Source organism: Cyanistes caeruleus, chromosome 8 (genome assembly GCF_971803275.1).
Source record: "Cyanistes caeruleus chromosome 8, bCyaCae1.hap1.1, whole genome shotgun sequence".
NCBI classification, from domain to species: Eukaryota; Metazoa; Chordata; class Aves; order Passeriformes; family Paridae; genus Cyanistes; species Cyanistes caeruleus.
In genome coordinates, this window is record NC_141708.1 from 7,830,349 (window position 1) to 7,842,928 (window position 12,580).

At 40.0% G+C, this 12,580-nt stretch overlaps 1 protein-coding gene across 34 annotated transcripts in view; it reads left to right on the plus strand.

The window, feature by feature from the left end:
- The window catches only part of ABLIM1 (actin binding LIM protein 1), a 186,331-nt gene that overhangs the window by 66,521 nt on the left and 107,230 nt on the right, over window positions 1-12,580 (plus strand). For 13 of the 34 annotated variants that reach the window (XM_086899348.1, XM_023929904.2, XM_086899317.1 and 10 more), the window contains exon 1: window positions 8,448-8,570. The exons of 8 other annotated variants lie outside the window; for them this stretch is intronic. In XM_086899348.1, the coding sequence (XP_086755474.1) occupies window positions 8,516-8,570 (55 nt within the window). In that variant the 5' untranslated portion in view covers window positions 8,448-8,515. 13 more of the 34 variants (XM_086899327.1, XM_086899323.1, XM_086899337.1 and 10 more) reach the window with 4 other exon arrangements.

Genomic DNA, 12,580 nt, shown 5'->3' on the forward strand with positions numbered 1-12,580 from the left:
AGTGAGCAATCTCTACTGGCCTCAGTCCCTGTATGTTTTTTTAATGATTGAATAGGGACAATGCTTTTAAAATGTATGGTAATCCAATAATGTTTAGAAACATTATTTCGTTCTTCTGCAGGACAATGTTGTAATTCAGAATAGTCCTCATAAGTCAGCAATATGGTTTGAAATTATGCAGTTGAATTTCAGTGTCTACAAGTGTAAAATGTGGACTTGCACAGATAAGAAGTGGGAATACACACTGATCCTGAAAAGCACATGGAGAATAATACCATAATATAGATTAACTGTAATATACAGTTAATATAAGTGTAATGTATGATAAATATAGATTGACTATATAATACTGCTGCCGTTCTTTTTCTGGAATGTGCTAGCAGGAGATACATAGGGCAGTTGGATAATTTTTCTCTGTTCCTGTTACTGAAGAGAACTGCTGGATACTGTCTCTAGCTTTGGACATTGTATTTTTGAAAGATACTGATAAATCGTGAGGGAAATTAGTGGAAGGCAGTGGGAATGGTATTAGGAAAAAAGATTTATGAGAAAAGATTAATGGAATTAGGTTTTCTCAATCCGGAAGAGTGGTGATAATTGTGGGATTTAGACAATCTTCAGCTGAGTAAGGGATTCCCAAATGGAGATGTGTTCTGCATTGTCCTGAGAAGCACAGAGAAGTATCCTTGTGAAAAATACTGAGTAGTGGTTTTGTGTTAAGTAAGAAATATAGCTGAAACTCCATCTGTGTTAGCTCTTAATAATCTTTAGTTCTCAAAGTGTGAAGTTAGCCTGATTTTTTCAATGAAAATGAAATGAAGAAGTAATAAGTTAGCATCAGTTCTTCATCCTGTGCACATTTTTAATATCTTAACCACAATTTAGTCACTGATGTATTTTTACTTAAAATATTAGAACAGTTAATGTCTTTGTAGCCCTTGGCTTCCTGTTTCAGAATTCTGGCAAGTGGTTGTCAATGTTTGGATCAATCTAAGCTAATTGGTTTAGTAGTAAATCAGTGGTTTAGCATTAATCTGCATTAAGGTAGCATCATTTGGAGCAACTGAATTCAACTCTGTAGGGTTCACTGCTCCTTCTCCTAAATTCTTCTTTATCTGTAATCCAATACACAAGAGCAAAATCGCAGTTCCTACTGTTAGTAGACACTAGCAAGGAATATGAGCTAAATCAGCTGTAAATTTAAAGAAATAATGAAAATATTGTGGTTTCCTCTAGGGTATGTAAACAGGCAATAGCAGCAGTGTGAAGATTGTTCAGTGAAACTGAGGCAAAGATCTCCCCTACTGTGTAATTCCATAATGCCAGTGAGTGCTCTGGCTGGAAAGGGCACATTTTGGCTACTTCCCCGCAGTGTTGTTTTCAGGGAGTCCTGCCTTTGTTCTGTATCTGATGGAGACTTCCTCTCTTGTGTCCGTCATCTGCAGTTGCATAACCTCAGTGTTTTAATCAAGCAACCCGGAGAGGAATGCCATCCCCTTCCTGGGCAGGGTTGCAGCAGGACAGCAGGGGTGGCTCCCCTCCAGAGCAGGGTGTCCTCCTCCTGGGGTCTGGGGTGCTCAGAGCCAGCACAGCCTCTTGCAGGCAGGACGGATTCAGGTAAATCTGGAATGGGAGCTGCTTCCAAGCTGAAGAGGTTCCAGGCTTTCTGACTGGCTAAAACACTGGTGGCACTGTGATGGGAAAAAGAGAGGTAGAAGTTGCTGTTTCTTCTCATCTGAAAGCTGTTCCTTGGGCTTGTCTGCTTAGGTGAAATAGTGGGAAAATTTCTGAGCAGAGAGGAATTGAGTGGCCATTCTCACTCACTGCAGCTTTGGAGGGTGTGGAGTAGGGCTGAGAGAGGGGCTTGGTTTCCCTTGCTTCAGCCACCCCCATCCATCCCTCACACATGGGTAAGGAAAAGGTGAATATAATGGCTGTGGGCTTCTTCTCCTTTGTGCCTGAGAGATGGGAGTGTCACTGGGTAGGCTGTTGTGTACAAGGACTTTAAAGTGGCTCAGTGTGAGATACTTGCTAAATCTCTGTGGTGAAATAGTTAATGGGGGGAGAAAGGAGAAAAGGGAATCAGGAAAGTTCTTCACTCAGGTCATGCAGACACAGGGCAGCCGAGAGGAAAAGAAGACAATGTTAGAATGGATGATTGTGATTACAGTTTTTGCATTATCCTGCTTTTTATTTTTGTTTGTTACTTTCCTTTAAAGAGTGAATCCTTATGGTGGGATGCAGAAACATGTGGTACCAGGGGATGCTCATTGCTAGTTTGTTCCCATGTGAATTAGATGGTGCAGCTGTGTGTGCAGTTTTCAATGTAAAGCATAGAAACATTAAACTGTAAAATGCAAAGTACACAAACCAAATCAGCTTATCAGTATACATCAGTACTTGGATGATATGCCATATTGTTTATTTTTAAAGTTGGCAAACTCTTCTTTAAGAAGAAGAATGATTTAAAATATCTGACTCTTCCATATGGAGCAGCAGCAAAACAACTTTTATATCTTTTATAGTTTCCTTTTAGAAATTCCAGTTGGTGCAGAGGTTGGAATCGGTTATGCCTACTCTCAATTTGTTTTATGTCTGCTTAATACTTTTGTGATGATCCTACTATTGAAATGGCAGCAAATAATTTAAGAGAAAGGTTCCAGTATGTAAGGGTTTTCCATGATGAAACAAGTGACCTCCCAAGCTAGCAGATAAAATCACAGTCACAAATAGAAAAATTCCAGAAGCTGGACTAAGGTGATAAAAATTTATTTGCTGTAAAATCTTATTTGAATATAGTAATATTACACTATGTAGTCAAATTATGTAAAGCCTCTTTTTAGCTTTCTTTGAGGTCCTCTGTGGTTCATTTGATAGGACACTGGACTGGCAAACACTGGTTGGGAGAGATACATTTTCAGGACAGATTTAGGTGCCTCCTTTGAGAGTCCCATCTATAGTTTAGTGTGGCATCAGAAGAGGAGGAATTGTCATTTGGCACAGTGACAATTAAATAGACCAGCTTGATCTAAGGGTGGTTTGTAGCCAATGCCCACATGGTGGGTTGTCTCATCTCCAGTCACAGTGTACTTGTGGAATGCTTTGCTAGATGTTGTATTCTTGAGGCACACACTGAAGGTTAGTGCTTAGTGGAGAGACTTTCACATCTCTCAGCACTGCAAAACAAAGAACTTGTTGCTTTACTCTGCAAATAAATGGATTGGCAGGAAGCTGCTTCAATCTGGTGTTTCATGGACCTCTGAGGGAGAAGTTCTTTAGACCAGAGACTCTTTACAGCATTCCTGCTGATTTCACTGAGCCAAAAACTCCCAAGACAGGCTGTGGGGTTTATTCAGCACAGTTAATCCAATTCTGAAGTGGATTTTCAATATCAAATCTCCTTAACCTTAGGCATGCACAGTAAAGGATGACACTTGAATGTGTGCTTTCCTGTTGGGGATTCCTGCCTTTGTGCAATTTTCAGCCTTAACTGTGGTGACTGTCAGTGAAAGTTATTACATTTCTATCAGCAACAGTATTGGCTGTGTTTGTGAATTAGCTCAATAAATCAAATTTATAGCAGGTGAACAGTGACGATTTTATATGGCAGTTTTAAAAAATACAGAGTTTAAACCACTTTCTGTACTCATATTATTGTACCACATCTCAATTTAGTGCAAACTATGTGTGCATGCTGTAAAGATTACACAGGTGTGAAGAAAGCATGATCTCCTTTCTAAGGATTAGCAATAGCATAAGCTGTTTGGAATGCAGTTGTTACATCAATAACAGAAGTGTATGTTCAGAGATAAATGTTTGTACATACCTGCAGCCAGAAGATTTAGTGAGATTCTGTGTTTTTGGAGTATATTATATTATATATATTGGCAAAGCAGTAGAATGTAACTACCTTTTCTCATCTGTTTCTAAAGATAATCTGAAGGTTTCAGGTGCTTTTTTACATAAGTGTGTGTGTTAAGCCTCTTAATATTTAGAACAAAGCCGAGTATACTCATTTCTTATTTTGTTTTGCAACAGATTACATTTTAGTCTTACTATTTATTTTGCAGACTATTACTGCTCTACTGAATAACAGAGTACTAAGAAAATCCTGCTTTCAAGAATCTCAGAAAATCAGTTTTTTTTTTCTTCAGAGATCCAGATGTCTTAATAGATCAAAACCTAACAAATTATTATTTTATTCTCGAGGAGTCTGACTTGAAAAATATGAAATTATTCTATTTCTAAAAAAGCACTAAACCCCCAGATCCTGGCAGATCAGAATGATTACACTGTGCATTTTACTGAATCAAGTGAGAGATGTATTTTCTGAATTCTAATTTTGTTTACTCTGAAAGAAAGATGGCATGTGATTTCAAACACCAATTATCAGACTGATCTTGTTGGAAATGACATAAGGTACAGGGAAAAGCCCGGCACAGCAGGAAGGTATTGGTTAGAATCCCTCAGGCATTATTTGTTGAAGATCAGTCTTATCAATAGGGACAATGTGATCCCAAGGTGCAGGATGGCAGGACCACAGTATGTGCTGAGAAAGAACTGCATTCCTCTCTGGTGGGTCTGTGTATGCTCCTGTGGGCTGTTCAGAACTTGTGATGGGGCAGCACAGGGGGTCTGTGGTGGGGAGGTCAATCTGTGGGACCTTCACAGCTCCTCAGCTTCCTGCTGGTTCCACACAGGGCAGTGTGGTGAGGACATGGGGGTGAGGCAGGCTTGGCAGCCTCAGAACATTGCACAAGCTGCAGGATGAAGTTGTTACAGAGCAAAAACTCTGAGGAGGGTTGGAAAGGCTCAAGGATGACTCACAGAATACCAGTGCCTGCAGCCTTGGAAGGCTCTGAGTACACCTGGTGTGGGGATCAGTTCTGTCAGGTACAGCCTGAGTTCTGCTCACTGGGTTCTGGTGAATCTGGAAAACTCCACCAGCACCATCAGTTCCCCATCAGTTGCCTGCCTGGTTCTGTGCTGCAGCCCTTCAGGAGCACTGCTGCTCCAGCTGGCTCCAAAAGATGGAAAATGGGCTGGCTGAGGGAAACACTGCTTCCTGGAGGAGGATGTGGCCAGGAGAAACCAGGAAATGGCTAATACATAGCTTTTGAGAATTCTAAAACTGGGAAGTGTAGGCTTGCCCATTAGGGCACCGGGACACTGCTGGGTCACGGGGCTTTTGCAAGAAATCCCAAATTGACATCATTGGTGTTGGTCTGAGCAGGCACGGGTAAGTCAGGATATCAATTAGAGCAGGTCATGAGAGAGTGGCATTTCCTTCCTGGAGAAGGGAGCATTTTGCAAAATGCTGAAATTGAGACTTCATAGAAGTGATGGCTCTCAGTTGACCTAGGTTGGACAGTGGTTAAGCTGTGGAAGCCTGGGACAGTCTTTCTTGTCAAAACTTTGTTCCAGGCTTTTAGCTGGAAGCAAGGATATTAAACAGATGATATTTTCCTGGATATTATTTAGTGGAATAACTTCTTCCCTTTCTTTTTCTGTTTTTTACCTGGCTTTTCCTCATTTCTTTATGAACAAGAGAGATCAGTTCGGTTTTGAAGAAAGTGTACAAAAACTGTATGCTGATACTTCTAAGCCATGATCTCATCTGTGAAGAATGAGTACAAGATAAAAATATGAACACCAGTTTTTAAAATGAGAATAACATAACCCTAAATCATAGCTAAACAGCTTAGTATCTTACTCATACTTTTTCAATATTATCAAGGTACAAGAAATAGCAAAACAAACTGGTTTAACTCTTTCCCCTTGTGGATTGATCTCAGTATCACTCTCATGCCTTTCACTAAATACACAAGATATTTTTCACCAGAAAATAACAGCAACATGAGCATGTTGTTTAGCTGTAGTGTACTTGTTGAGACTCTTCCACCCACACTGTGTTCAAGGAAGACTTTATTTAGTTTGTACAGTGCAAAAGGTATTTAAAGAAAAAGAGTTATTTTGCTTTCCTTTAAAATAGGTGCTCCTAAATAACAGTAAGTGCCAAGGGATTGTTTCTAGAATGCTGTCTATTCCTTTTTCATCTCTAGTTCAGGATATCTGAGTTGATTCTAAGTTGTACAGCAGGGTAAAAATTTTACCTTGACTTAGAACAATGAGATTAAAACCAAAAACCATCCTGCTGTAAAATACTTTATTTACAGTACTAACCTCTGCTTTTTATATGCTTTTCTACTCTGGAGTAGATTACATTTTACTCCTAAATCTCCAATATAATTTACTGCAGCCTGTATTTTTAAATTATATGTCATGTGCATGGTGCTGTGGTCTCGCACTGCAGCTCTCGTGGCTGAACGATGTGAGACACACTAGTGCTAATCTCTAGCACATGTGAAAAATGGAGGAATGTACTCAGAGAACAGAAAGTCCACATACCAACAAGCAGCTTCTGTGTCAGCAGCTTGCTGGAACAACAAAAAAAAAGGAATGATCATCACTGCAAGCCTTTTGAGGGTATCTGAGGATCCCAGGAAGGGGTTAACAGCATCCATGGGTGTGAGTCCATAGGCTGTGCTCTGCACATCAAATCAAATATTTATGAATGAAGGTCAGATGTGTCCCTTTCAGGAGGCTCTCCCCTAACTGTTTACAAAATACAGCTCCAAAAAGAACACGGCCAGGTTGAGTTACAACCTGACATCTCTGATGTGTCAGAAATGTGACATCATGGCTTATGCCTCCGTGTTGGTGGGGTTCAGCCCAGCTCCCCACTTGAGCCTCAGATGCTATTAATAGTAACAGACTGAGTCATAGAAGCAAGAATGTCAGACTGCCTGTGCTGTGCTGCTCTTACATGTTGGACTGCTAACAATAGAAAGCCAGCCTAGATTTGTTAGAATAGAATAACTATTTTTTTCCATGCAAGTGCCTCTATCTCTGGCTCTTTCTCTCTCTCTCTCTCTCTCTCTCTCTCTCTCTCTGAGATTTATTTATTAAAGAATGTCACTGAATAAGAGATACCTTCTGGGTGAGGCAGACTGGCTTGTTTAATTTATTTCTATTGTTCTGGGTGGCATTTATACAAAACAACTAGAATTTATTTACTGCAAATATTTTTAACGCTGTGTGCGTGGTCTGATTTTTTTCCAGCAGGTATCAGCCATCTGCTGCTCTGTCTGGCTGATGCCTACAGCTTGTTTCTTTACATTAATATCTCTGTCCCTACATAGAGCAGCGTGGAGAGGGAATTCATTTGTGGAGGTGTGAGCAGTGTAAGTGTAGGGTGCAGTATGAATGTAATTTCACTTCTGTCATGTAACATAAAGCACATTTTGCACTGAGCTCTGGTCAAGTTGAAGTTTTTGCTCAATGAACCTGTCCATAATTTAGCCCAGAATATCCTTATATTTGACCTAGTTCTCTGCTGCTGAGATCACCTCTGTCATTGACAAGTCAGTTCATTTCCATTTGCCATTCTCTCTGCCTTTAAACCACAAATATAAAATTTACTCTCTAGGCAAAGGCATGAATAACAGATTTATTTTGGGGAAGTCACTGGTAGCTAGATAAAATTAAGAACTCAGTAATAGTTGTAGTGATAGAGGCTCTCCAAAATCTTGATGCTAGCAGTATTTAAAAACTACAAGTGGCTTTTAAGGGGTATTCAGGATTTTGATTAGTCATATTTCCAATCTTTTCTTTATAACTGTGAATAAAAGTTTGCTTGTAAAAGGAAAGTTTTGTTTCCCCTGACTCTGACCTGCATCTTTTTATAGAAAGCAGAACCTTGGTATATGATGATGAGACTTGACAATATTCTAAAGGATTGGCTTGTTTGTTTTCAGCATCAATTTACTGACCAGTCCTTTCTCAGTAGAGTTTAGTGCCTGGAAAACCATAAATTGGGAGGTTGGTTTGATGCCCACATTCTACACTGGTCTTGTTGGGGATGTGTTGGGGAGTGAAATTCCCACCCCAGTGCTGCTGTTTCAATACACTTCTGTCTTCTCAGTTCCATGAGTACCTGTGGCTGTCATTTGCAAAGGAGTGACTCAGGAGAAGTTATTGTTTACAGTTATTTCAGAATACAGCACTTTGACCCACAATAAACATTTGTATAGCACTGCCTGGCTTCAGAACCCAGGTACTCACTGAACAGTGACAGTTGTCATTTTTATTATTTTTATTGTTGTTTGAAATAGAGAATAGACAGGTATTCCCATCTTGCACAGGCTGTATGTTACTCTAATCTGTTAGTAGATGTCAGTAGGCATTGAGAGACAATTTATTAGCATGTTTTGTAGTCTAGTAATTGCTTTAAAGCTAAACCCAGGAGTAGATAAACTGCTCACCATAGAAAAGCCACTGTGCTGCAGCCTGCCTCAGCACTTGCCTGTGCTCATCTTTGTTTCCCCTCCTGATCCTGGCTCAGTTTGAGTAAATAAAATAATAGGAAACTCATAAATACCACTTCAGCCTTGTGTGTGCGTTGGAGCAGCTCTCCTGCCCTCCCTCGCATCTCCTCTGCAGCTTTTTGCCAGTCATGGGGGAGCGGATAGCAGCGGCAGCCGGGCTGTGCGAGGGCAGAGGAATGCAAGGTGGTGTCAGGGGCTGGGGATGGGGCTGGGGATGCAGCATTTGCTGCATTTGCTGCATTTGCTGTCCCGGCAGCTGCGGCTGCTGCTCCCAGCACAAGGGGCAGAGCCCATGGGCAGGCGGGAGCTGCCGTGAGCCACGGGAAAGGACCACAGGGGGAAAAGATGGGAGAAACGAGAAGGAGACAGTGATGAGCAGTCGGACCTGATCAGACCTTGTGGGAAATCTGACCAGGGGAGATTATTGTCTGGAATAAGCTGCCTTTTTTCTTTTTTCTCTCTCTTTTTTCTTTATTTTTTTTTTTTCTTTTTAATCCACCTCAGCCAAACACTGCTGGAAAAGAGATTGTGTTTAAATTACTTCAGTTAATTCTCGCTGCTTCTACTACGAAGAAAAATTATTTGCCATGGTGAAAGAAAAAGGTAATTATGTTTATTGATAGGCTGGAGCCAAAACCTGATGTGCCAGCCACGGTCACCTGAGGTTTAAACCTTCACATTTAAGATGTGCATGCTGTGATTGGCAGTTGTTGTTTTCCTTTCAGTAAAAAATGGTGTGTGAATCCCTGCAGTGGATTGCATTGATCATCATTGTACCTGCTTTAATAAGGCTAGAATCTGGAACACATCTAATTTAGTGTGTCTGCACAGCAGGGTCCCTTCTGTGTGTACATGTTTGTTTGGGGGTTTTTTTTTCTGTGATTTAACCCAAGTTGACAGTTCTTTACCTGTATTTGCTACAGTTCAAGTAGCTTTGACCACTGCAGCAGCTAGTTGAAAATTTTAAAGATAAATATTGATATATTCAAATCTGGCCTTGAGAGGGTATATTTTACATTTTAATGGATAAATGGATCATATGGGATTTTGCAAAATGCTTGAATTTTGCAGTACTAAATTAGATATCAGTCTCAGTTACCTTAAGTATCATTTTATGCCTCCTACAGAAGAATTTTCCATTTTAAAGAATTTAGAAATGTTTGTGGGGTGTTTCCTTTCAGTAATACTGGTCTGTGTAATTTATTGTATTATGAAGATGCGAGACACAGTCTGAGTTGTATTTGAGTGTGCTGGATGTGGTTTGGGGGCATTACAATATCACAGACAGATCCAGACTCAGCCTCTTCTGTGAAGAGGAGAGTCTGTATTCTTTACTTTTGAGTATTCTGTAAGAAATAATGTGGGAGAAATTCAAACTAGGGAAGAAATAGATATAAGAAGGAGTAAAGCTGAGTAAGAGTGAGCAGTTCTGCAGCTTTGAACACCCGTGCTAAGGCTTTTTTAAATGTAAATAAAAAGTGAGTGCAATTAGCTTCACAGACTCTTAGATTGAGGAGAGGAGGACAAGTGCCTCATATATGACAAATGCCTGCCACACTGTGTCACACATATCTGGAGGATTGTAGTAATAACCATTACCCAGTCTATAGATATTTTTTGTTGATGAAAGGCAGTGACCCAACAAAAAATTTATTGGCTACTTAGTAGCTTTGGGATCTCCTATTTCGGATTTACAGGATTACTTTTATAATGTCAGTCATGAACTAATGACCTGCTACCCCTATCAGTGAGCCATACCAGACATGGTTTAAATAGGAATTTCACCCCAAATCCTGGAAAGTGCAGGTTTCAGAATAATTTGAATGAACTACATCATATTTTCAGAAAAATAAGTATTGTCATTCAGTTTATCATAACTGTTTCTTGTTTTGTAAGATGCATTTTAAGGCAGGGCCGCTGGTTTTCTTGAAGTGTACATAAAATATGTGTAGCATTCAGGTTTGTCCTTTTATATGTTCCTGTCCTCTACCCCAGCTGATATTCACCTGTTTGGACTCTCTGTGTTATGTGGGGTTGTACCTGAGGAATACTCTGTAAATTCAGTTTTAGCATCTTGCACCATGAAAGTTGTCATTTACCTGCAAAAAAATTTAAACAAGCCCATCATTTTTGGGGAGGAAAAAATGGCAGAAAAAAAGTTTCATAGAATAGCAGGAGAAAATGACAATAAATGGTTGAAAATCTGAAAAAGACTTGTGTTTAAATTGCTTCCTTTCCCCTCCCCACCAAGTTTAATGCATTTTCAAAAATGGCTCTTTATGCTTATGTTGGATATAAATATTTTTTTCCTGTTCACAGAGATAGTGGACTAAAATAACTAAATGCTCTCTTTAATTTTGGAGTGCAATTACTGATATTTCATATCTCATGGCTGCAGAGGGAGAAAAGATAGTATCTGTTAAATATTTTGATTTTATATGTTACTAGTATCAAATAATTGCCCCAACAATTTTATTTTTACTCTTTTGTTTCTGTCTCAATTTTCTTTTTCCTGTTTTTGGTGGGTTTTTTTGGTTGCTTTGTTTCTTTGGGATTTTGTTTTGGTTGTTTTTACTTTTTTTTTTCCCTCTCCTTTAGTCAGAAGGTCAGGATTTATTGCTGTAAATGTCACTCTCTACAGTGATACTCTTGCAAAACGCAGTCAGTACAATACAGCTGGTACCCTCCCTTCCAGCCACAGCTGAACTGTGGTTTCAACAGGCTGAAAATGCAGGTCAGTCCAGTGTCATTTCATGGACACATTAAGCAGGCACTGGAGGGACTGGTTTCAGCTAGAAAAATGCAACTCCAATTCACTGAATTGCAAAATGGTTGGTAACAGTTTTTAGCAAATTAGCATGCTTCATTATGCTCATATTGTAGAATGATTTCAGTGTCTGCCTGGTTGGTTCATACACAAAAAAAAATCCTGAGGCCAGGGTGTTTTCTGCTGACACCAAATGGTGCTTCCTAAATTATGTCAGACTGATACCACATTTTCATGTCTCTGTGTACTTATCTATTTCCAGTTATGAGCCCTCATTATCTAGTTACTCAGCTAAATTATTATCATTGTGCTGCATCCAAGGGCAACTTTCTTCTTATGCTTTAACAGAAAGAAAGTTTACGTGTGCATAAATGTATGTCTTGTTATTAATTCTCTCCAGCCTTTTAAATCCCATGTTGAATAATCTGCATTCTTACTGCTTCTGTGTTGAGCTCAGTGTGTGGGTTGGGAGCCTGCTAGCCAGGTTTCTGTGTGATACAAGTGTTGTAGCTTAATTTTTGCCCCCATGAGTTCACATAAACTGAGGATTTAGCCCTGATTCTTGATTTCTTGAGCACTTGATGAGAAGGCAGCCCTGGCATGCAAGTGCTAGTCTGTGAAAGCATATTGGTAATCAGCTTTGTACCTGATGAGATCTTGGGCAGGATCATCCATGGGCAAACCTATGAAAGTGGATTAGTAGCTGTTCATGCCATGCTTCTGCATGCTTGGAAGGATGAAAGGAGAAAATATGAAGGGTTGAAGATTTCTTTGGATTAAAGAAGGAGGCACACAGGCTTAATGATTTCTGTTCCTCATACACTGATTCTGCTGAAGAGAAGGTGCTGGCACCTACTGGGTACCAGTTTCAGTGAGCTTGATCATGTTTTCATGTTCTCACAACTTCTCTGTAGGTGTTCAGTGGTGCTGGCTTTCCCAGGCAGCCACACAGAAGGTGCAGGTTACCAAAATGTTAACCATATTTCCCATATGGACTGGCCCATGGTCTGGTTTGGTCTTGCAGAGAGATTTTGTTCTCTGTTTTTTCTTTATACTTTAAATAAAGCATGGTAGCAGCAGCCCTTCAGGTTCTGCCCAAGAGGACTGGTTTTCTGCTTGCAGTAGCTCCAACCTTCTCTTCCATTTGCCAATCCCAAGAGCTGTGAGCCCCCAAAGGAGCTTTTAGTCTTTCTCTGTAGTTGTAATGTGACTGCTGTGGATGGGACTTGCCTTGAAGAGTATGCAAAAGTTACCTGTCTGCTAATTTAAATGTGTTCTTTCTTGGGAACTTTGTCTCTCCAGTGCTCTGTGTATTTGCAGTCTTAACATCTATTCCCTGTGTTAATCAGGAAAATGTTGAGTAATGGGATTTGGCCCTAACACTGTCTCAGTGTCATGGTTGTTGATAAAATACAGTCTTGATTTG